This window comes from Oncorhynchus mykiss, chromosome 3 (genome assembly GCF_057628025.1).
Source record: "Oncorhynchus mykiss isolate SJ-2025 chromosome 3, ASM5762802v1, whole genome shotgun sequence".
Lineage (NCBI taxonomy): Eukaryota > Metazoa > Chordata > Actinopteri > Salmoniformes > Salmonidae > Oncorhynchus > Oncorhynchus mykiss.
The window spans coordinates 14,102,115-14,129,411 of record NC_143024.1 but is presented as its reverse complement, the minus strand read 5'-3'; the positions used below and the strand labels follow the sequence as shown (position 1 = coordinate 14,129,411).

Below are 27,297 nucleotides of genomic sequence, written 5' to 3'. Positions count from 1 at the left end.
ATTTCCTCTCAAAATAATCACATGATGAGAAAAGTGAATAAACAAACAGACACTGAGACATATTGGTTGCATGTTTTCTACTTTTTTTTAAAGGATTATTTAACCCTAAACATATTTGAGATTAAGAATCATTGTGAAATAAAGCAGTCTAAATGTCTTTCAGGCATGTGTCAAATGTAGTTTAACCAGCTGTCCTCCTGTCAAACCACCACCATTATTCAACCATGAAATGTATTAGGAAGAGGCTTTTGCAGAATAATCTTTCATTATCAGCTGATAAATATCCCAAATTGAGGTCCACAATCGATGTAGTCTACATTGATATACATATATTCATAGTAGGCTAGTAGTATAGTTACACTTGTAAAATGTAATGTTGTTTAATTTGTGAATCTGTTGATTTTCCTTAATATATTAGGTACAGTATATAGAGGGAAATTGAAACGTTAGTCCTACCACTGGTGAATGTTGCAACTGTTCTGCCCAGAGACATTGTGGCTCTAAAGACACTGTCACTGGCATTGAGCCAACATGGCTTCCTTTCCGTGTAAACAACAACAGCATCAAGTAAACGGGGTTTGAGTGTAGGCCTATTACCTCGCATTTGGTCCGTCTCTTGGATTTCGCAAATAATATGCAACTAGAAATAGTTATGTAACCTACAACGATGTGCCGAAGGTGTTTCTAGTGAGTATATTGCGTTCCCCCCAATTGTAACTCGCGAATTTATATTTTTTTGAGGCCAACATTAGCATTAGTTAACTAGACAGCTAACGTTAGCTCGCTGGCTAGCTACTACCAATGATTTTGAAACAGCTAGCTAGCCGGCAAATTATCTAGCGAAACATGGTGTGAGTTTTTAAACGGTTGATGCTTGCTGTGATATTTAATTGCTTACAATCATCGTATACATTTGTTTAGTTTACATACAGTAGCTACGTGCTAACTAAAGTTAGCTAACGTCTGGTCTAATTTGCCATTGCTTTCTAACGTTAGCCAGAAGTACATGTTAGCTTTTTTATCATTGCCAACGCTGGATTAAAGTGATCTCTCATTTGCCCACTTGGATGACACCAGTGTTTATAAAAATGTTTAGCTAGCTAAAGTCAACTGACCGTCTTAAATTGAACTACCTAGCGAGGCAACTCGTTAGCCAACTACCGAACATAGCTAGCTACGACATTTGTTTTATTTTAGCTAGCTAGTAACTAACGTTAGTAATGTGGAGGAAGGCCTGTCAAATCTAAGGTCAGTTGATACGATTAAGGAGTATTTATCATTATTACAGTACCGGGCATACCCCATTCCATGGTAGCTAGTAAGCTAACATGTCAGTTATTTAGGCTTTTCTAGTTTTAATTAAACAGTTTAACGTTACCTAGTTAGTTAGTAGGAACAACCTAACTAGCTAGCAGGGACAACCTAACTAGCTAGCTACTGGTAAGTAAGTTGTTAGATCAAATAATTACCAGTGAGAATACTGAATGTCTTACAATCAGCTGAATATCTTCAGCTGTCTAAGTAGCTAGGGGCCTACAAGTGGCATTTATGTGAATACATTTCGCTGGCTACATGATGATGTAGCTAGTCTTGAAAAATAGTTATCAATTGTGATAATGTAACCTTCAACCCCAACAGATTATTGTCCTTCAGACAACTCAACATCCTCCTCTCCGCTGGGTAGCTCAATAGCCATGTCATCGCATCAGCCCACCAGTTCAGCCTCCAACAGTCCCACCAGCACCTTTGGCTCGCCTTTCTCAGTCATCAGCCCCTCACTGGGCTCCCCTGGTGTGGCACCCTCCATGGGTTATGGGCCTATTAGCAGTAGCCAGGTGAGAAACACACCCAGGGTCCTTGTTTTGCTTTCATCTTTGCATTTAAATGATCCTACTCTGTATGCGTTTATTCTCTTGCATTATTTCCAAGCTCAGACGAGTGCTGAAGTTTGTTGCTGCGCACAGAAAGGCTGACATTTAGGCTAGCCTACGTAGCCTAGATGTTTATTTTTTTTAATCAGTCATGATAACAGCATTGTTATATTTTGGTTTTTTTTCCACTTTTTGTTTGTGCACAGATCAACTCTACAATGGGGATGCACTCAATCAGCAGCTCGGATGATGTCAAACCCCCGTTTGGCTTGAGGCCTATGTCTGCACACAGCCCTGGGATAATGCTCTCCCAGAAACGCATGTGTGCCATCTGTGGAGACCGCTCCTCTGGTGAGTGCTGTGCACTAAGAGCAGGGTTAGTAGAGGTGAAACGTCGGGCCGGGGACTTATTTTAAATCCCTGGCAATTTCAGAGAGGATAATCCTTTTTGTCAGCTGTCTTCAGCTGTGTGTCCTGACCTCTCCCCATCAGTCTAACCAATGTTCTTTACTGGCCTGTTTGATTCTATGTCACTATATAAACAATAAAGGCACTTGAAACGCTGCAGATTCATTAATTAGTGAAGCTCTGCGTAACTGCTCATCAAAAAACGAAATCTGTCCTCATTCCTACATAGTGTATACCGGTACCACGGTAATATCACGCTACCAAAACATCATGATACTTAGAATACCGTAGTACTGTTTCATATGATACTACTGACTTTTTCAGCCCTCTAAAGAACGTGCCTGTTATTAAATGTTTATAAAGTCAGTTTTGTTTATAAATTCAGTTGAATTTTATAAATAGTCTCTTGTATGCGCAGGTCACGTGTGGCAGCTGTGGCCTGCGCATACTGCTTCTCTTAGCTTTCCCTACCTGCCCGCCCCTCACTCACCTGCTTCTCTTAGCTTTCCCTACCTGCCCACCCCTCACTCACCTGCTTCTCTTAGCTTTCCCTACCTGCCCGCCCCTCACTCACCTGCTTCTCTTAGCTTTCCCTACCTGCCCGCCCCTCACTCACCTGCTTCTCTTACCTTTCCCTACCTGCCCGCCCCTCACTCACCTGCTTCTCTTAGCTTTCCCTACCTGCCCGCCCCTCACTCACCTGCTTCTCTTAGCTTTCCCTACCTGCCCGCCCCTCACTCACCTGCTTCTCTCCGTCCATTCTTAATGTGCGTCTATTCCGCCGTCAAATATAATTTAGCCATGATGGCGAGCGGGGAAGCAGACCCAGACCCTGACGAGTCTTCTGTTGTTAGATTTCTTACATTGGAGCAGCGAGCAATGTTGATGTATTGTATCATTTCATCGCCTGTTATAACCAAGAGCACAGACCAGTCTGAGTAGACTTCAAGTTCACGGTCATGCAGCCGCTGAGTGTCAGAGAGGGAAAATGGAGGACCGCTTGGCGACAGGCATCCTTGCTGCTTTACAGCAAAAAAACGTCTTGTCTCTAAAATAAGTCCCATATTACCAGAGATGCCTTTTGCGCACATTTTATATAATACAAATAAATGAATTGTGAGCCATTTTAAACTAACAAACAATTTTGATAACAAACAATGTTCAGTCATGTTACCTAGCTAGCTAACAACCTGGTACCTTGGCAGTAGGTTTAGGACAATTTTGATTGGAACAGGAAGAAAGGAAAAGGGTCTGCTACTCATGAGATGTGATTCAAAAGGTAGGATTCATATACTGTTGGCCTGATGGAAGACTAAACTATATCAACAAATCTATTTCTTTCTGGTACTCCTGAAATTGTGTTTGGTGCCGGATGTTTTTAAAAGTTGGGAGCAGTGTGTGTTTGTGGGAGACAGCAGTGTGTGTTTGTGGGAGACAGCAGTGTGTGTGTTTGTGCCTGTTAACTGAAGAGTTAAGGTTTCATGCTGTGTTTTCCTCTTACTGAGACAATGACTCGCAGGTCATTATGCATGTACAGTATATCACTGGAGGTTGGTAGCACCTTATTGAGAAGGACGGGCTCGTGGTAATGGCTGGAGCAGAATGGTATCTAACACATGGTTTCTATGTGTTTGATGCCATTCCATTTGCACAGTTCCAGTCATTATTATGAGCCGTCCTCCCTTCAGCAGCCTCCACTGATGTATATTCCTCCAGACAAATCACAGGTAGGCCTTTGCACAACTTAGCAAATCAGACATTCTATGCAGTGTTCTATTATACAGTGATCAGTGTGACGCTACATTTAATGTGTTGTATTGAGTAGAAGTGTGAATTCTTAGAAAACGGGAACAAGCGTCTGGGGGATGGGGCGAACAGGATTCTAGGTCACTGATTGAATATCTTTTTATTTTTTCATTTTAAATGTGTTCACTGCGGTACTGCTTTTATGAGTTTATTCATGTATGAATGTGTGTCTGTGATTTAAAAAAAAAAAAAACTTTTTTTTTAGCTGGCCTGGTGTCGTATCGTTTTTAAAATGTTGGTGTGACAAGTCTCCCCCTTCCCGCAGGTAAGCACTATGGTGTGTACAGCTGTGAAGGTTGCAAGGGCTTCTTCAAACGCACAGTGCGCAAGGACCTGAGCTACACCTGCAGGGATAACAAAGAATGCCTGGTGGACAAGCGCCAGCGCAATCGCTGCCAGTACTGTCGCTACCAGAAGTGTCTGGCTATGGGCATGAAGAGGGAAGGTAAGGAAGGACTGAACGTCTGGCTATTATCATGAAGAGGGACAGTAGAGAAGGACTGAACGTCTGGCTATAATCATGAAGAGGGAAGGTAGAGAAGGACTGAACGTCTGGCTATTATCATGAAGAGGGAAGGGAGGGACTGAACATTTGGAGCAGAGCCTAATGGTTTTGGGCCATCCATATTTTTCAACTTTGAGAGTTTGTAGGAGTGCTTTTGAAAGGGCAACATGAAAAAAATTGGAGGGAGCGATTGAGAAATGTGTTTTTTTATATCTGCAGAATCTCAAACTTGACTACATTTTCTTTAATGAATTACATTTTAAATTGATTTGTGACGTAGGCCGTTGTAAAATGGTCTAGTTCAAAGGCCAGAATCATTTGATGAAATGATTGAATTGTGTTGAATGTAGACCTAGCCCAGTAAAACCTTTGACGATAACTTCTATTTGATCATATTGTGTGGGGGGATGGTACGTTGTTTTCAAAGTCATTAACAAAACAGGGGGAGAGCGTAGGTTCATATAACTAACCCCTCTCTTCCTTTTCTTTCCCCCTATTCTTTCTCTCCCTCTTTCTATAGTGGTCCAAGATGAACGTCAGAAATGTAAGGATAAAGACATTGGGAGAATGGAGAGATGATAAATTATATGATTGGATGTGGTATTGAGAGAGTGCAATTAAATAGCAAATGCTTGGCACACACTGGTAGGCTAATTCTCACAACACATTGGCTAAGAAATGAATGCATTGTTATATGAAAGTATACCAATTTGACCTTTCACCCTGTTTGGATGAAGCCTAACAGGAGTTAAGATGGGCACAACTTCCTCCTTTCCTTTCTTCTGTCACTTTGTCTTTTTTAACCTTGTGACTCCATCCCGCCCCTCTCTCCTATTAACCCACACCCCTCTTCCTGTCTCCTGTCTCTCCCTCTCCCCTCCTGGCTCTGTGGTGTGGTTGGATGCATGGCGGGGTGCAGCAGTCCAGGAGGAGCGTCAGAGGATCAGGGAGCGAGAGGAGGGACTGGAGTGCAGCAGTGCTGTGAACGAGGAGATGCCCGTGGAGAAGATCTTGGAGGCAGAGACGTCCGTGGAGCAGAGGGCGGAGCTCCACTCTGATACAGGCTCCGCTGGTAGCTCTGTGAGTATACAGGGCTATACTGTTGACTGGATCAGTAATAGGGTTGCAAAATTCCCATATTTTCCGGAAATCCCGGTTGGAGGAGTTCTTCTGTGTTTATTCCTAACTCAGGGAGTCCTCCACCCGGGAAAGTTTCCGGAAATGTTGCTGTGTCAGTAAAAGGAGTTATCTGCCTCTGATTCATAGCCTACTACTCAGCTCTTGGGATGAATATTCTTTAAAGACGTTAGATAAACTGCTGTCTCTTTAGCATGGCGTTTTAAAGTGTTTTCTTTCCTACTACTGATTATTGCATTATTTCTAGCTTCAGCATTGGCTTTTAGGGTCTGTTATTGCATTTTATCGGATTTTTGTATCTTTTTTGTGTTTTAGCCCCATGATGCGGTGACAAACATCTGCCAGACTGCAGACAAGCAGCTGTTTGCGTTGGTGGAGTGGGCCAAGAGGATCCCCCACTTCTCTGAGCTGCCCCTGGACGACCAGGTCATCCTCCTGCGTGCAGGTACCATTGTCTGGAGGGAGGGAGACACCAGGAGGCTGGATGTGATATGCACTGTCTCAAAGAATAGAGTTTACAAGTGATTTTCTGTTCCCGTATTCATTCAAGAGGCAACCAGAGTAGTGCGTATGATAGTGTACATGTATCTACCAGTGAGGAGCCCAAAACGACTGATCATAGAGAAGGAGCTGCGCCTATTGTGAGATTATTCCTAACCACTATCAATTGTATTACATGCACATATATCCTGCTATTATAAAACAAGACCATATATCCTGCTATTATAATACAAGACAAGTACATTAGAGTGTCTAGTTTGAGAAACAGACACCTCAATCCTCAACTGGCAGCTTCATTAAATAATACCTGCAAAACACCAGTCTCTACGTCAACAGTGAAGAGGCGAAAAGAGATGGCCCCTTAATTATTTTTGGAATATTTAAAATAATAAGTAACATAAAAAAAATGGTTTAGTACCCAACTCTGTGGGAGGGGGTGTGTTTTAATATATACTGTACCAGTCAAAAGTTTTCAGACACCTAGTCGTTCAAGGGTTTTTCTTTATTTCAACTATTTTTCTACATTGTAGAATAACAGTGAAGACACAACTACGAAATAACACATGGAATCGTGTAGTAACCAAAAAAAGTGTTAAACAAATCAAAATGTTTTATATTTTAGATTCTTCAAAGTAGCCACCCTTGGCCTTGATGAAAGCTTTGCACACTCATGGCATTCTCTCAACCAACTTCACCTGAAATGCTTTTCCAACAGTCTTGAAGGAGTTCCCACATATGCTGAGCATTTGTTGGCTGCTTTTCCTCTGCGGTCCAACTTATTCCAAACCATCTCAATTGAGCTGAGGTCAGGTGATTGTGGAGGCCAGGTCATCTGATGCAGCACTCAACCACTCTCCTTCTTGGTCAAATAGCCTTTACACAGCCTGGAGGTGTGTTCAAATCAAAGTTTATTTGTCATGTGCGCTGAATACAACAGGTTTAGGTAGACCTTACAGTGAAATGCTTACTTACAGGCTCTAACCAATAGTGCAAAAAATGTATTAGGTGAACAATGGGTTGGTAAAGAAATAAAACAATAGTGAAAAGACAGGCTATATACAGTAGCGAGGCTATAAAAGTAGCGAGGCTACATACAGACACCGGTTAGTCGGGCTGATTGAGGTAGTATGTACATGTAGATATGGTTAAAGTGACTGCATATATGATGAACAGAGAGTAGCAGTAGCGTAAAAGAGAGGTGGGTGGGTGGTGGGTGGGACACAATGCAGATAGCCCGGTTAGCCAATGTGCGGGAGCACTGGTTGGTTGGCCCAAATGAGGTAGTATGTACATTAATGTATATAGTTAAAGTGACTATGCATATATGATAAACAGAGAGTAGCAGCAGGGGGTTATGGGGGGCACACAATGCAAAGAGGGGTTGATAGTCCAACTAAGCGCAAACCAAATGGGATGGAGTATCCCTGCAGAATGCTGTGGTAGCCATGCTGGTTAAGAGTGCCTTGAATTCTAAATAAATCAGACGGTGTCACCAGCAAAGCACCATCACACCACCTCCTCTATGCTTCACACATGCAGAGATCATACGTTCACTTACCCAGCATTTCACAGACACGGCGGTTGGAATCAAACATTTGTACTCCTCAGACCAAAGGACATTTCCACCAGTCTAATATCCATTGCTCGTGTTTATTGGCCCAAGTAAGACTCTTCTTCTTGTTGGTGTACTTTAGTAATGGTTTCTTTGCAGCAATTTGACCATGTTGAGATGTCTGTTACTTGAACTCTGTGAAGCATTTATTTGGGCTGCCATCTGAGGCGCAGTTACCTCGGCTGCAGAAGAGAAGTTCATTAGAGTTAACTCTGGGTCTTCCTTTCCTGCGGTGGTGAGCCAGTTTCATCAAAGTGCTTGGTTTTTGTGACTGCACTTTAAAAGTTATTGAAATTGTCAGGATTGACTGACCTGCATTTCTTAAAGTAATTATAGACTGTCGTTTCTCTTTGCTTATTTGAGCTGTTCTTGCCTTCTTGTCTTTTACCAAATAGGGCTATCTTCTGTATACCACCCATACCTTGTCACAACACAACTGATTGGCTCAAACGCATTAAGAAGGAAAGAAATTCCACAAATGTACGTTTAACAAGGCACAGCTGTGAAATACATTCCAGGTGACTACCTCATGAAGCTGGTTGAGAGAATGTCAAGCGTGTGCAAAGCGATCATCAATGGAAATTGTAGCTTCTTTGAAGATCTCAAATATAAAATATATTTTGATTTAACACTTTTTTTGTGTTACTACATGATTCCATATGTTATTTCATAGTTTTGATGTCTTCACTCTTATTCTACAATGTAGAAAATAGTCAAACTAAAGAAAATCCCTTAAATGAGTCGGTGTGTCCAAACTTTTGACTGGTACTGTATATATATATATATATATATATTATTTAAATAACAAAATAAAATAAAGAGCAGCCTGCAGCCGCTAATTGTCTGCTTTATTCTTGTGCTTTATCCATCCTTCGTCAGGGTGCTATTGAAGCAGAAATGTCTTTACTGTCAGGGGGCTATTGTAGCAGAAATGTCTTTACTGTCCTTCGTCAGAGGGCTATTGTAGCAGAAATGTCTTTACTGTCAGGGGGCTATTGTAGCAGAAATGTCTTTACTGTCAGGGGGCTATTGTAGCAGAAATGTCTTTACTGTCAGGGGGCTATTGTAGCAGAAATGTCTTTACTGTCAGGGGGCTATTGTAGCAGAAATGTCTTTACTGTCAGGGGGCTATTGTAGCAGAAATGTCTTTAATGTCAGGGGGCTATTGTAGCAGAAATGTCTTTACCAGGGATTCGTCAGGGGGCTATTGTAGCAGAAATGTCTTTACTGTCAGAGGGCTATTGTAGTAGAAATGTCTTTACTGTCCTTCGTCAGGGGGCTATTGTAGCATAAATGTCTTTACTGTCCTTCGTCAGGGGGCTATTGTAGCAGAAATGTCTTTACTCTCAGGGGGCTATTGTAGCAGAAATGTCTTTGCAGTCTTTCGTCAGGGGGCTATTGTAGCAGAAATGTCTCTACTGTCCTTCGTCAGAGGGCTATTGTAGCAGAAATGTCTTTACTGTCAGGGGGCTATTGTAGCAGAAATGTCTTTACTGTCCTTCGTCAGGGGGCTATTGTAGCAGAAATGTCTTTACTGTCCTTCGTCAGGGGGCTATTGTAGCAGAAATGTCTCTACTGTCCTTCGTCAGAGGGCAATTGTAGCAGAAATGTCTATACTGTCCTTCGTCAGGGGGCTAATGTAGCAGAAATATCTTTACCGTCAGGGGGCTATTGTAGCAGAAATATCTTTACTGTCAGGGGGCTATTGTAGCAGAAATGTCTTTACAGTCCTTCGTCAGGGGGCTATTGTAGCAGAAATGTCTATACTGTCAGAGGGCTATTGTAGCAGAAATGTCTCTACTGTCCTTCGTCAGAGGGCTATTGTAGCAGAAATGTCTTTACTGTCAGGGGGCTATTGTAGCAGAAATGTCTTTACTGTCCTTCGTCAGGGGGCTATTGTAGCAGAAATGTCTTTACTGTCAGGGGGCTATTGTAGCAGAAATGTCTTTACTGTCCTTCGTCAGGGGGCTAATGTAGCAGAAATGTCTTTACTGTCAGAGGGCTATTGTAGCAGAAATGTCTTTACTGTCCTTCGTCAGGGGGCTATTGTAGCAGAAATGTCTTTACCAGGGATTCGTCAGGGGGCTATTGTAGCAGAAATGTCTTTACTGTCCTTCGTCAGGGGGCTATTGTAGCATAAATGTCTTTACTGTCCTTCGTCGGGGCTATTGTAGCAGAATTGTCTTTACTCTCAGGGGGCTATTGTAGCAGAAATGTCTTTACTGTCCTTCGTCAGGGGGCTATTGTAGCAGAAATGTCTATGCAGTCTTACGTCAGGGGGCTATTGTAGCAGAAATGTCTCTACTGTCCTTCGTCAGAGGGCTATTGTAGCAGAAATGTCTTTACTGTCAGGGGGCTATTGTAGCAGAAATGTCTTTACTGTCCTTCGTCAGGGGGCTATTGTAGCAGAAATGTCTTTACTGTCCTTCGTCAGGGGGCTATTGTAGCAGAAATGTCTTTACTGTCAGGGGGCTATTGTAGCAGAAATGTCTTTACTGTCCTTCGTCAGGGGGCTATTGTAGCAGAAATGTCTTTACTGTCAGGGGGCTATTGTAGCAGAAATGTCTTTACTGTCCTTCGTCAGAGGGCTATTGTAGCAGAAATGTCTTTACTGTCAGGGGGCTATTGTAGCAGAAATGTCTTTACTGTCCTTCGTCAGGGGGCTATTGTAGCAGAAATGTCTCTACTGTCCTTCGTCAGAGGGCTATTGTAGCAGAAATGTCTTTACTGTCCTTCGTCAGGGGGCTATTGTAGCAGAAATGTTTTTACCAGGGATTCATCAGAGGGCTATTGTAGCAGAACTGTTGAAATAGCCGAATCCACTAATTTGAAGCTCCACTAATGTAGAGTAAGTGAACAACAAGCAATCCATGGTCTATCATTTGATACATGATAGACTCTGCTGGACACAGTAGCAACTGCCCCAGAGGTTGTTGATGAGGTCTCTCCTCCTCCCTTCTCTGATCCTCTCTGCTCCTCTCCGTCTTCTCCCCTCTTTTTCTCCTGTGTGTGTCAGGGTGGAATGAACTTCTGATCGCCTCCTTCTCACACCGCTCCATCGCTGTGAAGGACGGGGTCCTGCTGGCCAATGAGCTACACCGGGACAACGCACACAGTGCAGGGGTGGCGGCCATCTTTGACAGGTAGGCACACAGTGCAGGGGTGGCGGCCATCTTTGACAGGTAGGCACCCAGTGCAGGGATGGCGGCCATCTTTGACAGGTAGGCACACAGTCCAGAGGTGGCGGCCATCTTTGACAGGTAGGCACACAGTCCAGAGGTGGCAGCCATCTTTGACAGCTGGGCACACAGTATGCGGCTAAGTTACCCCTAGGTACAGACCTAGGATCAGCTTCCCATAACATTAACCACTAATAGGGAAAACGTACAATATAATAATAGCATAATTACCATAGAAGTATATAATAACAGTGTTGTATTCAATTCTGTGATCATCATCATGTGATAACACGCTGTAATTGACCCCCACAGGGAGAGTGTGCAGAGTGCTGAGGTGGGAGCCATATTTGACCGGTAATAACCTACACCCACACACACACACACACACACACACCAAGTGTACATCTATGTAGACAACTCTCTCCACCTCTCTTTCCGGCCTCCTGTAGGGTTCTCACTGAGCTGGTCAGTAAGATGAGAGACATGCAGATGGACAAGACAGAGCTGGGCTGCCTCCGAGCCATCGTCCTCTTCAACCCAGGTGCTCTATTGTTCCCATTAGTCCGTCATACACAATGTTACCTCTGCACCTTTACTGTCATGGTTAATAACTGTTAATAACTGTTGTATCCCTCCCTCAGACGCTAAAGGTCTGTCCAACACCGGAGAGGTGGAGCTCCTGAGAGAGAAGGTCTATGCGTCACTGGAAGCCTACTGCAAGCAGAAATACCCCGAGCAGCAGGGAAGGTAGGCATTCATGTGCTACATGAATTAGTACTAGTATCTCATACACTAAAAGGCATGTACATCCTGGATAAATACATTTGTATTGTGTGTAAAACAATACATACTAATCTGCTCTCCCGTGGTTGTGCTGCTAACTGACCCTGTAAGAGCTAGGAGTGTTGCTGTTGCATTCATGTAGCTTATTAATGTCCCGTTATTTCATTCCCTCACTCTTCACCCCTCCCCCTCAGGTTTGCTAAGCTCCTCCTCAGGCTGCCAGCACTGCGTTCTATTGGCTTGAAGTGTTTGGAGCACCTGTTCTTCTTCAAGCTGATTGGTGACACCCCTATCGACACGTTCCTCATGGAAATGCTTGAAGCACCTCATCAGTTGGCATAGAGGTGGTAGGAGAGGAGAGGTGTTCTGTGGCCGGGGTTAGATAGCTTGGGTCTGGGAATTTGCTGGAGTGGGACTGCACTTTTAGTTCTTTGGGGAATTCAGCATTTTGTCTCACTGCTGTCTGGGTTATGCTATTTAGTTCACCACCACATTGTCTCTTTCAGAACATACATCCCCAAGATGGCTGGTGCTATATATTAATATAACTTCTTGAATAACTGAGATTTAAAAAATAAAAAGTAAAGTATTTTGTAAGAATGGGAACCTTTAGTTCCTGTACTCTGGCTTATTGAAGCTACAATCTGGGTTTCTGTTTTTCTATAACTATGTTAATGCTTTTTAGACAAACCCCAAATGATCAAGTTCAATTCTGGTAAGTGATCTCCCCCCGTAACCTGTTTTTAAATGAAGGTAACCTGGATGCAACCAGACTGTCATTCTACCTTTTTATTTTATTTGTAATTGGAACAAAATCTTTTTGAAAAAACTTGAAAAACATGTTTTATTGTCAAATCTTGGGCAAGTACATTACTGTACCAAGCGAGCGCTCACTGCGTAACATGTCTGACTTTCAGCTCCTAGTGGTTTTGTATCCCTCTCAGATGACCAGAAAGCAACACGTAGAACCTGGGATACAGAAGGAGTAGTTGAATCACAATGGAACACGGAGCAGACTTGTACTGACTGTGTTGACCAGCTTTATTTGTCTAGTAATATGCTGTTAGCATTGTTTCTCTTTGCTGTTTTGTAAAATGTAATCACCTCGCAGGCAAAAAGATTGAGCTGCATTGCACATTTTTGCTATGTACTATTTCTACACCATACAATACAAGTCATCAAATGTCTGGCCAGCAAACAGTCTTTTGGTGCTATACGACAGACATTTGCCATACTTCATTGCAGCCATACACCAAACTGCAAACAGGAAGAATTATGCAACAAAAAAAAATAAAAAAACGAACTGAAATGTTGTAAATGTAGCAATACAAAAATGAATACATATGCTTTCTTTCTGCTTGACAGCTTGTCCGTTCTGGGGGTTTTACAAAGTCAATCATTGTCTGTTAGAAAGGGAATACTCCAATATGTCATTTATCGAAACAATTGTAAGGTACTGTGCAAAATTTGTTCAGGGAAAATACTATATATTGATAGGTTTGAATAATGAGATCAGGAGACAGACAAATGATGTAATAATTGATATGTGCCCTTGCTATTAGTTCACCAATTGTATAGAGCAGATCATGTCTTAGGTTGTACTGGATTCCCTAAAGCACTGTTTCTACCTGGTTATAACATGTATCCTTTGTCTTGATCATGTCCACATTCTGATTGTGCCCACATTTTCAGACCGGTGTAGATGATTTAAAAAAGGCATTGTGATCAGATCATCCTGACCACCCCCGAAGGTAGTCAGGCACACATTGTGTCTGGATATCGTACACGTGTAGACATATGGGCAGTGAATCCATTTAAATCACAATTATAACACCTTCTAAAATATTGACATTTAGCACCTTTGTCTTATGGCATCAATATGTGTCTTAAAATAAATATGTATTATTTTGAAAGAATAGCTCTCAAATCATTTGCATATAGGGAGGGACCAGGAAGTCTGGTCACAGTGCAATTGGTGGATAGATACAAGACCCATTTTACTACCATGTGGAGATCAAGACAAAGTACTGGGGTTTGCACCAGGTATAAACAAGGATTCACACATTCAGCTGAATCTCATCTTTTTGAATTTTTCTGTGCTTTCTGTAGTAGTAGTTTTTCCTGTTTCCTTTTTGAGCTAGTTGTTCATCCTCTCCTCTCTGCTTACAAAACACACACCGTTATCATGTTTAAATATCCATAACACCTGTGGACATAGACACATTAAACAAGACCAAATAGGAGTTTTGTGTGATGATCATGTGTGAACACCTGAACAAGGGTATTGGTATGTGTGATGATCCTGTGTAAACTCTGGAGCAGGTTAGTGATCCGTGTGGATCAGTGAATTACAGCTTGGGTAATGTGGACTGAAAATAAAGAGGTTGGACTTTTCTTGTCGATTTGAATGTTTCTTTGTGGTTTGTATTGGATATCAACTTCTCACAGACAAAATAAATGGGGGGGGATCTGTGGCATTGACAAGTATAAACATCATTGAGATAAACAAAATATACTTTTTTTAACATTGGTTTTATACCAATCAATCCTCCACAAATATTCTCACCTTCTCATTGACATTGTTGAAAGTTTTTTTTGTTTTGCTTTGACATAGTTGGGCTGCAGCACTAGTCAGTCACCACCAGAGGAACCCATACACACTGTCAGCGGTTGTTTCTGTCCTGATTCAGAGCCCTCTGTTGGTTAGCCTTGTCCCATACCCTCTCTATTGGTTAGCCTTGTCCAATACCCTCTCTGTTGGTTAGCCTTGTCCCATACCCTCTCTGTTGGTTAGCCTTGTCCCATACCCTCTCTGTTGGTTAGCCTTGTCCCATACCCTCTCTGTTGGTTAGCCTTGTCCCATACCCTCTCTGTTGGTTAGCCTTGTCCCATACTCTCTATGTTGGTTAGCCCTCTCTGTCGGTTAGCCTTGTCCCATACCCTCTCTGTTGGTTAGCCTTGTTCCATACCCTCTCTGTTGGTTAGCCTTGTCCCATACCCTCTCTGTCGGTTAGCCTTGTCCCATACCCTCTCTGTTGGTTAGCCTTGTCCCATACCCTCTCTGTTGGTTAGCCTTGTCCCATACCCTCTCTGTTGGTTAGCCTTGTCCCATACCCTCTCTGTTGGTTAGCCTTGTCCTCCATACCCTCTCTGTTGGTTAGCCTTGTCCTCCATACCCTCTCTGTTGGTTAGCCTTGTCCCATACCCTCTCTATTGGTTAGCCTTGTCCCATACCCTCTCTGTTGGTTAGCCTTGTCCTCCATACCCTCTCTGTCGGTTAGCCTTGTCCCATACCCTCTCTGTTGGTTAGCCTTGTCCCATACCCTCTCTGTTGGTTAGCCTTGTCCCATACCCTCTCTGTTGGTTAGCCTTGTCCCATACCCTCTCTGTTGGTTAGCCTTGTCCCATACCCTCTCTGTTGGTTAGCCTTGTCCTCCATACCCTCTCTGTCGGTTAGCCTTGTCCCATACCCTCTCTGTTGGTTAGCCTTGTCCCATACCCTCTCTGTTGGTTAGCCTTGTCCCATACCCTCTCTGTTGGTTAGCCTTGTCCCATACCCTCTCTGTTGGTTAGCCTTGTCCTCCATACCCTCTCTGTTGGTTAGCCTTGTCCCATACCCTCTCTGTTGGTTAGCCTTGTCCCATACCCTCTCTGTTGGTTAGCCTTGTCCCATACCCTCTCTGTTGGTTAGCCTTGTCCCATACCCTCTCTGTTGGTTAGCCTTGTCCTCCATACCCTCTCTGTTGGTTAGCCTTGTCCCATACCCTCTCTGTTGGTTAGCCTTGTCCCATACCCTCTCTGTTGGTTAGCCTTGTCCCATACCCCTTCTGTTGGTTAGTCTTGTCCCATACCCCCTCTGTTGGTTAGCCTTGTCCCATACCCTCCCTGTTGGTTAGCCTTGTCCCATACCCTCTCTGTTGGTTAGCCTTGTCCTATACCCTCTCTGTTGGTTAGTCTTGTCCTCCATACCCTCTCTGTTGGTTAGCCTTGTCCCATACCCTCTCTGTTGGTTAGCCTTGTCCCATACCCCTTCTGTTGGTTAGCCTTGTCCCATACCCTCTCTGTTGGTTAGCCTTGTCCCATACCCCTTCTGTTGGTTAGCCTTGTCCCATACCCTCTCTGTTGGTTAGCCTTGTCCCATACCCTCTCTGTTGGTTAGCCTTGTCCCATACCCTCTCTGTTGGTTAGCCTTGTCCTCCATACCCTCTCTGTCGGTTAGCCTTGTCCCATACCCTCTCTGTTGGTTAGCCTTGTCCCATACCCCCTCTGTTGGTTAGCCTTGTCCCATACCCCCTCTGTTGGTTAGCCTTGTCCCATACCCCCTCTGTTGTCAGTGGTGGAAAAAGTACCACATTGTCATACTTGAGTAAATTTAAAGATACCTTAATAGAAATTGACTCAAGTAAAAGTGAAAGTCACCCAGTAAAATACTACTTGAGTAAAAGTCCAAAAGTGTTTGGTTTTAAAAGTACTTAAGTATTAAAAGTATAAATAATTTCACATTCCTTGTATTAAGCAAACCAGACGGCACAAATGTCTTGTTTTTAATTTACGGATAGCCAGGGGCACACTCCAACACTCAGACATAATTTACAAACAAAGCATGTGTGTTTAGTGAGTCTGTCAGATCAGAGGTAGTAGGGATGTTCTAGTTAAGTGTGTGAATTGGACCATTTTCCTGTCCTGCTAAGCATTCAAAATGTAACAAGTACTTTTAGGTTGGTCACATGTAGTGTAGACAACTCTAGGCTACAGTGCAACCAGGGGAACAGGGTTCCAGGTGCAACATCATTGACAGGAGTGAAAATGATGGACATGAATTCAGTATACTCCATCAGATACAGTAAAGGACCAGACTACTAATAGTTGCTCTGGGATTATTACCAGAACACATTTAACAAAGAATCAGACGTTTTTTCCCCCTCACACAACATAACTCACACAGTGTCTCTGAATGTTTCTTAAGAGATCTTTTATTGCCAGATGTTCATACATACAGTTGTTGTTAGAGGGGCGAAGACGCAAGAAAAGCTCACTGAGTCTGGATGTGCTTGTGTCCAAGTCCCACACTGACTTACAGTACAGCAGTGGGGGAGAAGGAGATAATATAGCCAATCACAGAAAGCATGGTCTGCATCCCAAATGGCACCCCATTCCCTACACAGTACACTACTTTTGGACTCTATGGGTCCTGGTAAAAAAAAAAAAAGAAGAAGAAGTAGTGCACTCTATAGGGAATAGGGTGCCATTTGGGACACACTCCATGTTTTATTGAGTGCAATGTAATGAAAGGCTGCTGAAGGTTCCATAGGAGTACTAGGGGCTGAAGCGTTACAGATGGCATCCTTTCAGATGGAGCCGACATATGCAGTGTTTACCATGAATGCAGTCTATGCTAATGCAGGAACATTTTCAATCACGCTAAAACGCTGAAGTTCAGCGATACAGATTGAATCCAGTCCTAGGTGGTAACGCTGAAGTTCAGCGATACAGATTGAATCCAGTCCTAGGTGGTAACGCTGAAGTTCAGCGATACAGATTGAATCCAGTCCTAGGTGGTAACGCTGAAGTTCAGCGATACAGATTGAATCCAGTCCTAGGTGGTAACGCTGAAGTTCAGCGATACAGATTGAATCCAGTCCTAGGTGGTAACGCTGAAGTTCAGCGATACAGATTGAATCCAGTCCTAGGTGGTAACGCTGAAGTTCAGCGATACAGATTGAATCCAGTCCTAGGTGGTAACGCTGAAGTTCAGCGATACAGATTGAATCCAGTCCTAGGTGGTAACGCTGAAGTTCAGCGATACAGATTGAATCCAGTCCTAGGTGGTAACGCTGAAGTTCAGCGATACAGATTGAATCCAGTCCTAGGTGGTAACGCTGAAGTTCAGCGATACAGATTGAATCCAGTCCTAGGTGGTAACGCTGAAGTTCAGCGATACAGATTGAATCCAGTCCTAGGTGGTAACGCTGAAGTTCAGCGATACAGATTGAATCCAGTCCTAGGTGGTAACGCTGAAGTTCAGCGATACAGATTGAATCCAGTCCTAGGTGGTAACGCTGAAGTTCAGCGATACAGATTGAATCCAGTCCTAGGTGGTAACGCTGAAGTTCAGCGATACAGATTGAATCCAGTCCTAGGTGGTAACGCTGAAGTTCAGCGATACAGATTGAATCCAGTCCTAGGTGGTAACGCTGAAGTTCAGCGATACAGATTGAATCCAGTCCTAGGTGGTAACGCTGAAGTTCAGCGATACAGATTGAATCCAGTCCTAGGTGGTAACGCTGAAGTTCAGCGATACAGATTGAATCCAGTCCTAGGTGGTAACGCTGAAGTTCAGCGATACAGATTGAATCCAGTCCTAGGTGGTAACGCTGAAGTTCAGCGATACAGATTGAATCCAGTCCTAGGTGGTAACGCTGAAGTTCAGCGATACAGATTGAATCCAGTCCTAGGTGGTAACGCTGAAGTTCAGCGATACAGATTGAATCCAGTCCTAGGTGGTAACGCTGAAGTTCAGCGATACAGATTGAATCCAGTCCTAGGTGGTAACGCTGAAGTTCAGCGATACAGATTGAATCCAGTCCTAGGTGGTAACGCTGAAGTTCAGCGATACAGATTGAATCCAGTCCTAGGTGGTTACATCGACCACTCCGTCTATCCTAATGTGTTTCAAGTCATGTGGGGAGGGAAAACAATAAAACATAACAAACGCTAAAGCCTCTGAAAATCTCCCTTTATCCATAACATGACGTGACACGCCTCATCTGTAGACATTTTTTAAAACCATGCATGGTTTGGTTTTCACTTAAATTACAATTTCCATAGAATAACACTGCTTTGTTTAACCTATAATACACTATTCTATACAAAATACCAACAAGTGAAAGACATAAAACACATCGTTGTGACATTTACATCATTTTACAGCATTCTTCCCCCATTATTACTTTACATGTACTCAGAGTTACAATACTCCAAATGACCATCTGAGAAAAAGGCTGAAAGAATATACTTTCTCACTGTTAATGTTCTGCTTTTCCTCAATGAAAGACGCATGCTACAAATGGTGTATAAGGTGCTGGATAGTTTCATACCAAATTGTAAGTTCTCCATGAGAAAGACATATACTTGTAGGTGTGTGACTGTTTTGTTGTGGCTTGTGTTGCTGCAAGCATATATTCTTTCATGTTTAGTCGACAATGGCTGTTTCCATCACAGTGAATGTTTGTGACTGTGTAGAATCGTCATACAATTCTCTACACAATTCCAAATGTAAACTGGAATTATGCACTTTAAAAAACGAGCTATCTAGCTGACTGTAACCACTACACCTCAATAAAAGTCAACAGTGTAGGAACGTTCAGATATACTATATGCCCTTATTCTACATTAAGGCAAATGGAAACAACTAATATCTTTTTGTAGATCATTTTTTGTGACAAAACTGCTAAAATGGAAATATTGTCATTAGACAATTAGCTATAACCCTAGTTTAGTTGTGATTCGAAATAAAACTGCAATGTGCAAATGGAAGAGGAGAACTGTTTCCAAGACATAAAGCCATGGAACATAGTACTGACATGTATTCATCTAGGAAAGAATGAAAACAGGAAGTCACAGCTGTTGAATTGACCTAAGGAGGAAGTCCTTTCATTACACACAGTAACATTTTCTGTAACAAATATCTCCCTGAACATTACTGAATAAATAGACTTGTCTATAAAAGGCACTCATTCAGTTGAAGCTCATATCGTTTTTCTATAATAACCAATTATTCATCTCTTACTTTTTTAAACAATTGTTAAATGTTGCCTAACTCTTTGACACAGAGAGTAAAGAGAGAGTACGTAAATGTAACTAGTGTAAATATATCTCCCTGTCGGTTCTACCACTCCACAATAAGTATGTCTCAACCATAGAAGAAGGCTTTGCAGCGAACAACAGCAGGAGCTTGCGTAACACTGGTGTCATGCATGCAACACGTGTGTAATTGTAGGTACTAGGCAGGCCTATAGGTTAAAGCTGGAACATGTATGTTGTAGGCAGGCCTATAGGCTAAAGCTGTAACATTCGCTACGCGTGATTGACAGACGTCAGTCTGTCTGGACCCAGTAGCATCGTCCCTTCTGTACACTTGTCCGCTCACAGACTGTTCTCACCAACGTTGATGACTCTGATATGCTATGTGTTTTTTTAAAAGTGGAAACCAGTAATTCAATTGTATGTAGTAAATGATACCTTCCCTCTTAACACATCATGGTGTGTCCTCTTGGAATTCCAGTTTGTTCCATCGGTATAAAATCCAACTGAATCAACAACATGCAAAATTGGAAACATTTTAGTTTGCAGAAGTCAAAGGAATATGTTCACTTTTCCTCTGAAATTAGAGTGTATAATCAGTTGTGCTACTGTTTCATTATTGGTTCTGTCTGGGGGAATTCTTTCATTCATCTGATATCTGATTGGTACATCAGTGTGTGTCAAGGATTTCCCCTTCCTTTCCTCTAAATATCCAACTTCTACATCCAGTGCAAATATTCCTTCTCTGAGCACCTTTTTCTCACACATTAAAGTATTTTAAAACCCAAAAAACTACCACAGTAGTATAGTAGAACAAAACAGCCTGTGGACACAGACATTTTTTTTTTTTATATAAACAAAAATTGTTCAAACTAAAAATACTATCTGACACCAAGCCCAACACACAAGCTCATCATAAGTGGGGATAGATAACATCAATGCTAACGTCTTTAACATCAATGTTAACGTCTTTAACATCAATGCTAACTTATTTAGCATCGATGCTAACTAATTTAGCATCAATGCTAACTTATTTAGCGTCAATGCTAACTTATTTAGCGTCAATGCTAACTTCTTTACTATTCAACTCCGAGGCCTTTTTGGTTCAGACACAAGTCCACAGTGATTCAAGCACTCGCAAGTCCCTCCCTTTAGAAGTCCTGAGGCTAAATGTCTTCTGTGTAGGTAAGTCTCAGTTTGTATCTTTCAGTCATAGGGTGAATCTCAATTGAGGAAAAGGTTAGGGAGGACGAACCTCAGATCTAGTCCTCCAATGCCTTGTGTAGACAGGTGAGGATAGAAGACACGAGGAATCAAGGAAATACAACTGAGATTCACCACTAGTCATGTGGTCACTGTGGGCTTCATCAAGTGATTAAGACTTACAGTTGGGATGTGAGCTGTTCCTCAAAGGCCTCAGCCTCATATTCAAAGGTTAGGAGAAACAACTGATTGGAACAACACCATTAAGAAACACTCAAGTCGGCACAGCAGCATAGTGTAGTGGTTTGGATGCTGAACTTTACCTGAGTGTGTGTGTGTGGAGCTGAGTCAGCTGGATCACTGAACCCCTTTAACTGCCCCTATACGAATACCACTTTGTTCCACTGAAAACCATCTATTATCCTGGATGAGGACCATATTCCTCATGGTCTCTTCCTGAACATCTTAACCAGGTGGAACACTGTGTCACAGCTACCTGCACAAACCACAGACAGGAAGATGAGCTACAGTCATCATAAAGCTGAACCAGGGGAAAGACCAAGCGAAGCTATGGTGCAGCAGTTGACTGGCTGGCTGGATGAGCAGGGGTTAGAGGTCAGGGGTCAGTGAAGGGCGGGGCGGGCGGTAAGAGGGTTTCCCAGGTGTCTGTGTGTGCTGTGCTGCCGGATCCAGCTCTACTTCTCTTCCTGTCACACAGCCATCTCTGAACCACTGGACAACCCCAAGGCATTGGCCTCCTCTGGCGTCAGACCGCTTTTCAGTGTTCTTCTCACTGTAGAGAGGAAGAGGGCAGGGAGACATAGAGAGAGACAGAGAAAGAGAGAGAGAGAGAGAGAGAGACAGAGACAGAGACAAAGAGAGAGACAGAGAGAGAGAGACAGAGAGACACAGAGAGAGAGACATAGAGAGAGAGAGAGAGAGACAGAGAGAGAGAGAGAGACACAGATACACAGAAAGAGACATATATAGAGAGAGAGAGAGAGACAGAGAGAGAGAGAGAGAGAGAGAGACAGAGACAGAGAGAGAGAGAGAGAGAGAGAGAGACATGAAGAGGTTTAAATAGAACTGGATGTATTTACTGTAGCATGGTGTTGTTGAACTGTATCACTCAGGTGATGCTGGAAAATAAGATAGTGTGCATTAACACTGACAGAAAGTCCACAATCAGATGTCGAGGGCAGTTAAACCTTTGGCCACATCACATCCAAAGCTAATGTAAGGATACTGTAAAAAGAAAAGTTGCAAATCTGATGTCAAACAAAGGCAACTCTTACTTCAAATATTTTGTTACTGTAAAAAAAGCCCTCTGACTCACGTGACTTGCGGTTGGCTCTGGACCTCTTCCTCTCGCGAGGCTCTGTCCGTGTCCTGGGCCCCTGAGTGGCTGACCTGACGATGCGCTCCATGATCTCATCTGCAGCGTCTGTCTCTGTGCAATTAGGTGGGTCTTCAATCACTGATGAGCCCCAAGGACCCACACGGCCTAGGAGAGAAGATAAGGAGAGAAGGAGAGAAGAGAAGAAGAGAAGACAAGGAGAAAAGCGAAGGAGAGAAGACAAGGAGAGAGCAGAAGGAGAGAAGGAGAGACGAGAACGAGAGAAGACAAGGAGAGAAGAGAAGGAGAGAAAACAAGAAGAGAAGTAGAGAAGGCAAGCAGAGAGCAGAAGGAGAGAAGGAGAGACGAGAACGAGAGAAGACAAGGAGAGAAGAGAAGGAGAGAAAACAAGAAGAGAAGTAGAGAAGACAAGGAGAGAGCAGAAGGAGAGAAGGAGAGACGAGAACGAGAGAAGACAAGGAGAGAAGAGAAGGAGAGAAAACAAGAAGAGAAGTAGAGAAGACAAGGAGAGAAAGAGAAGGAGAGAAGAGAAGGAGAGAAGGAGAGACGAGAACGAGAGAAGACAAGGAGAGAAGAGAAGGAGAGAAAACAAGAAGAGAAGTAGAGAAGGCAAGGAGAGAAAGAGAAGGAGAAAAGGAGAGAAGAGAAGGACAGACAGAATCAACCTCAGGTGTAGTAGAGCTGGCCGTTGTAAAAAAAGAAAAGTCCAGAAGTTTCCCTTTTTGACAGGAGTTGTGTGAAGGTGGTGGTCTGTCAGACTGACCTGGCCTGCTGGCTCTGGTGCGTGTACGTAGGCCTGGCACGGTGGACGCTCCACTGTCACTGCAGCCCTGCAAGCTGCTCTTCAGCACTGCCTTCATGTTCTCATGCTCCGCTGCATCCTCAGCGTACTGCAGACCCTGCGTCAGCACGCCCTCCTGGCTTACAGGCCCCGGGGCGCTACCGCCAAACTTTCCATCCTGTGGGGTGGATTAGGAGAGAAGAGCTAGGTTAGAGATGAAACTTCCTAAATCTATCTATGAAAATGGTTAAATTAGTCATCATGCTCTGGCACCATTAAGAGCACTCAATTAGAAAACATGTAGAAAACAACGACATACAAATCCATTCTGGGTTAATCACAGTTCTTCACAGTATTCTCCTGACCAACAGCATGGGAGCTATATGGTCAGATGCTGCATGCACTTTTAAAAATTGTATCCCACAAACAGAAGCCATATTTATTTAGTATCTGTAACAAACAAACAACAAACAAACAAACCAACAACACCTCCCACCCCCCACAAAAACACACCGTCAAAAAAACATTCACCACAGGTCTTTGTCATAACTTATTAGTCATAAGTTAACATTACTTAGACCTCAGCGCTATATCAGCGCTATGTGACGACCGTCTTATGAACCTTTACATCACACACAGTTAAGTAAAAACCTAACCATCTGTATTGAAACCTGCTGATTTCTTCCCTGTTGGCGGTGATCGCCATCTTGGTTCCATTATAGAACAAACAGAGCTGTGTAAGCTGAACCTGGTCAGCAGAGTGAGGCTTCATCCCAAATGGAACCCTATTCCTTTATAGTGCACTCTTTTAGACCAGGACTCTGGTCAAAATAACTACACTATACCATACCATACTATATAAGGAATAGGGTGGCATTTAGGACTCAGACTCTCATGTGGACCCCATTGTTTTTTAAGAGATGCATCTCTGGTTCTCATGAGGTCTACTACCCAGGATTAGGTTCTATCAGGAAGTGCTTGTCTGTGGATTCTGACCCCCTGGGGTCTGGTTTGAGTTTGGCCTACCCTGCTTCCCTTGTCTGTGGACTTGCAGTGAACAGAACTTCCATAGCCTTCTCTCTCTCACACACACACACACACACACACACACACACACACACACACACACACACACACACACACACACACACACACACACACACACACACACACACACACACACACACACACACACACACACACACACACACACACACACACACACACACACACACACACAGAGAGTTTGTTTTACCATCCTTGTGGGAACAAACTATTTATCCTATTTTCCCTAACCATGAACCTAACCCTAAACCTTAACCTAACCTCAAACCCCTATTTCTAACCCTAAACCTTAACCTAACCTCAAACCCCTATTTCTAACCCTAAACCTTAACCTAACCTCAAACCCCTATTTCTAACCCTAACCCTTAACCTAACCTCAAACCCCTATGTCTAACCCTAAACCTTAACCTAACCTCAAACCCCTATTTCTAACCCTAACCCTTAACCTAACCTCAAACCCCTATTTCTAACCCTAACCCTTAACCTAACCTCAAACCCCTATGTCTAACCCTAAACCTTAACCTAACCTCAAACCCCTATTTCTAACCCTAAACCTTAACCTAACCTCAAACCCCTATTTCTAACCCTAACCCTTAACCTAACCTCAAACCCCTATTTCTAACCCTAAACCTTAACCTAACCTCAAACCCCTATTTCTAACCCTAAACCTTAACCTAACCTCAAACCCCTATTTCTAGCCCTAACCCTTAACCTAACCTCAAACCCCTATTTCTAACCCTAAACCTTAACCTAACCTCAAACCCCTATTTCTAACCCTAACCCTTAACCTAACCTCAAACCCCTATTTCTAGCCCTAACCCTTAACCTAACCTCAAACCCCTATTTCTAACCCTAAACCTTAACCTAACCTCAAACCCCTATTTCTAGCCCTAACCCTTAACCTAACCTCAAACCCCTATTTCTAACCCTAAACCTTAACCTAACCTCAAACCCCTATTTCTAGCCCTAACCCTTAACCTAACCTCAAACCCCTATTTCTAACCCTAAACCTTAACCTAACCTCAAACCCCTATTTCTAGCCCTAAACCTTAACCTAACCTCAAACCCCTATTTCTAGCCCTAACCCTTAACCTAACCTCAAACCCCTATTTCTAACCCTAACCCTTAAGCCTTGTCTGAAATGTCCTTGTTTTACTATCCACCTGAGATGTATCTCCTGGATCTGTATTCTTCTACCTAGTCTGGTAACTACTACTGTAGCTGGTTCCTCTAAACACACTGTCAATACCTAGTCTGATAACTACTGGTTCCTCTAAACATACTGTCAATACCTAGTCTGATAACTACTACTGTAGCTGGTTCCTCTAAACACACTGTCAATACCTAGTCTGATAACTACTGGTTCCTCTAAACACACTGTCAATACCTAGTCTGATAACTACTGGTTCCTCTAAACATACTGTCAATACCTAGTCTGATAACTACTACTGTAGCTGGTTCCTCTAAACATACTGTCAATACCTAGTCTGATAACTACTACTGTAGCTGGTTCCTCTAAACACACTGTCAATACCTAGTCTGATAACTACTACTGTAGCTGGTTCCTCTAAACACACTGTCAATACCTAGTCTGATAACTACTACTGTAGCTGGTTCCTCTAAACATACTGTCAATACCTAGTCTGATAACTACTACTGTAGCTGGTTCCTCTAAACATACTGTCAATACCTAGTCTTATAACTACTACTGTAGCTGGTTCCTCTAAACATACTGTCAATACCTAGTCTGATAACTACTACTGTAGCTGGTTCCTCTAAACATCCTGTCAATACCTAGTCTGATAACTACTGGTTCCTCTAAACATACTGTCAATACCTAGTCTGATAACTACTACTGTAGCTGGTTCCTCTAAACATACTGTCAATACCTAGTCTGATAACTACTGGTTCCTCTAAACATACTGTCAATACCTAGTCTGATAACTACTGGTTCCTCTAAACACACTGTCAATACCTAGTCTGATAACTACTGGTTCCTCTAAACATACTGTCAATACCTAGTCTGATAACTACTGGTTCCTCTAAACACACTGTCAATACCTAGTCTGATAACTACTACTGTAGCTGGTTCCTCTAAACATACTGTCAATACCTAGTCTGATAACTACTACTGTAGCTGGTTCCTCTAAACATACTGTCAATACCTAGTCTGATAACTACTACTGTAGCTGGTTCCTCTAAACATACTGTCAATACCTAGTCTTATAACTACTGGTTCCTCTAAACACACTGTCAATACCTAGTCTGATAACTACTACTGTAGCTGGTTCCTCTAAACACACTGTCAATACCTAGTCTGATAACTACTGGTTCCTCTAAACATACTGTCAATACCTAGTCTGATAACTACTACTGTAGCTGGTTCCTCTAAACACACTGTCAATACCTAGTCTGATAACTACTACTGTAGCTGGTTCCTCTAAACACACTGTCAATACCTAGTCTGATAACTACTACTGTAGCTGGTTCCTCTAAACATACTGTCAATACCTAGTCTGATAACTACTACTGTAGCTGGTTCCTCTAAACATACTGTCAATACCTAGTCTGATAACTACTACTGTAGCTGGTTCCTCTAAACATCCTGTCAATACCTAGTCTGATAACTACTGGTTCCTCTAAACACACTGTCAATACCTAGTCTGGTAACTACTACTGTATCTGGTTCCTCTAAACATACTGTCAATACCTAGTCTGATAACTACTGGTTCCTCTAAACATACTGTCAATACCTAGTCTGATAACTACTACTGTAGCTGGTTCCTCTAAACATACTGTCAATACCTAGTCTGATAACTACTACTGTAGCTGGTTCCTCTAAACACACTGTCAATACCTAGTCTGATAACTACTACTGTAGCTGGTTCCTCTAAACATACTGTCAATACCTAGTCTGATAACTACTACTGTAGCTGGTTCCTCTAAACATACTGTCAATACCTAGTCTGATAACTACTACTGTAGCTGGTTCCTCTAAACACACTGTCAATACCTAGTCTGATAACTACTGGTTCCTCTAAACACACTGTCAATACCTAGTCTGGTAACTACTACTGTATCTGGTTCCTCTAAACACACTGTCAATACCTAGTCTGATAACTACTACTGTAGCTGGTTCCTCTAAACATACTGTCAATACCTAGTCTGATAACTACTACTGTAGCTGGTTCCTCTAAACACACTGTCAATACCTAGTCTGATAACTACTACTGTAGCTGGTTCCTCTAAACATACTGTCAATACCTAGTCTGATAACTACTACTGT

The 27,297-nt window shown here is 42.7% G+C and overlaps 2 protein-coding genes across 10 annotated transcripts in view; one reads left to right on the top strand and one right to left on the bottom strand.

Annotated features, from left to right (window-relative positions):
• Positions 1–359: 359 nt before the first annotated feature.
• Positions 360–14,204, top strand: LOC110517891 (retinoic acid receptor RXR-beta-A). 3 transcript variants are annotated; one of them, XM_090221361.1, is made up of 12 exons: positions 360–687; positions 1,639–1,835; positions 2,078–2,222; positions 4,351–4,530; positions 5,111–5,134; positions 5,510–5,670; positions 6,043–6,172; positions 10,857–10,983; positions 11,332–11,373; positions 11,469–11,560; positions 11,661–11,766; positions 11,997–14,204. In XM_090221361.1, the coding sequence occupies exons 2-12, from the start codon at positions 1,695–1,697 to the stop codon at positions 12,142–12,144; spliced, it is 1,296 nt and encodes a 431-aa protein (XP_090077487.1). In that variant the 5' UTR covers positions 360–687; positions 1,639–1,694; the 3' UTR covers positions 12,145–14,204. The 3 variants fall into 3 exon arrangements, 2 of the variants coding, with proteins under 2 accessions (XP_090077487.1, XP_090077494.1); XR_016492073.1 differs by having other exon boundaries at positions 458–687; positions 10,857–11,022; positions 11,997–12,383; XM_090221368.1 differs by having other exon boundaries at positions 458–687; positions 5,513–5,670.
• Positions 14,205–18,521: 4,317 nt separating this feature from the next.
• Positions 18,522–27,297, bottom strand: part of fhod3b (formin homology 2 domain containing 3b) — a 230,504-nt gene continuing 221,728 nt past the window's right edge. For all 7 annotated transcript variants that reach the window (XM_090221319.1, XM_090221324.1, XM_090221328.1 and 4 more), the window contains 3 exons: positions 22,929–23,124; positions 22,145–22,312; positions 18,522–21,601 (listed from right to left, as the gene is read on the bottom strand). In XM_090221319.1, the coding sequence (XP_090077445.1) occupies positions 21,519–21,601; positions 22,145–22,312; positions 22,929–23,124 (447 nt within the window). In that variant the 3' untranslated portion in view covers positions 18,522–21,518. The remainder of the gene's footprint in view (positions 21,602–22,144; positions 22,313–22,928; positions 23,125–27,297) is intronic.

Coding starts and splice junctions, on each gene's coding strand:
- LOC110517891 (XM_090221361.1), top strand. CDS start 1,695: ATGTCATCGCATCAGCCCACCAGTTCAGCCTCCAACAGTCCCACCAGC. Junction 5,135..5,509: donor CCAAGATGAACGTCAGAAAT/GTAAGGATAAAG, acceptor GGCGGGGTGCAG/CAGTCCAGGAGGAGCGTCAG. Junction 11,374..11,468: donor GTGGGAGCCATATTTGACCG/GTAATAACCTAC, acceptor GGCCTCCTGTAG/GGTTCTCACTGAGCTGGTCA.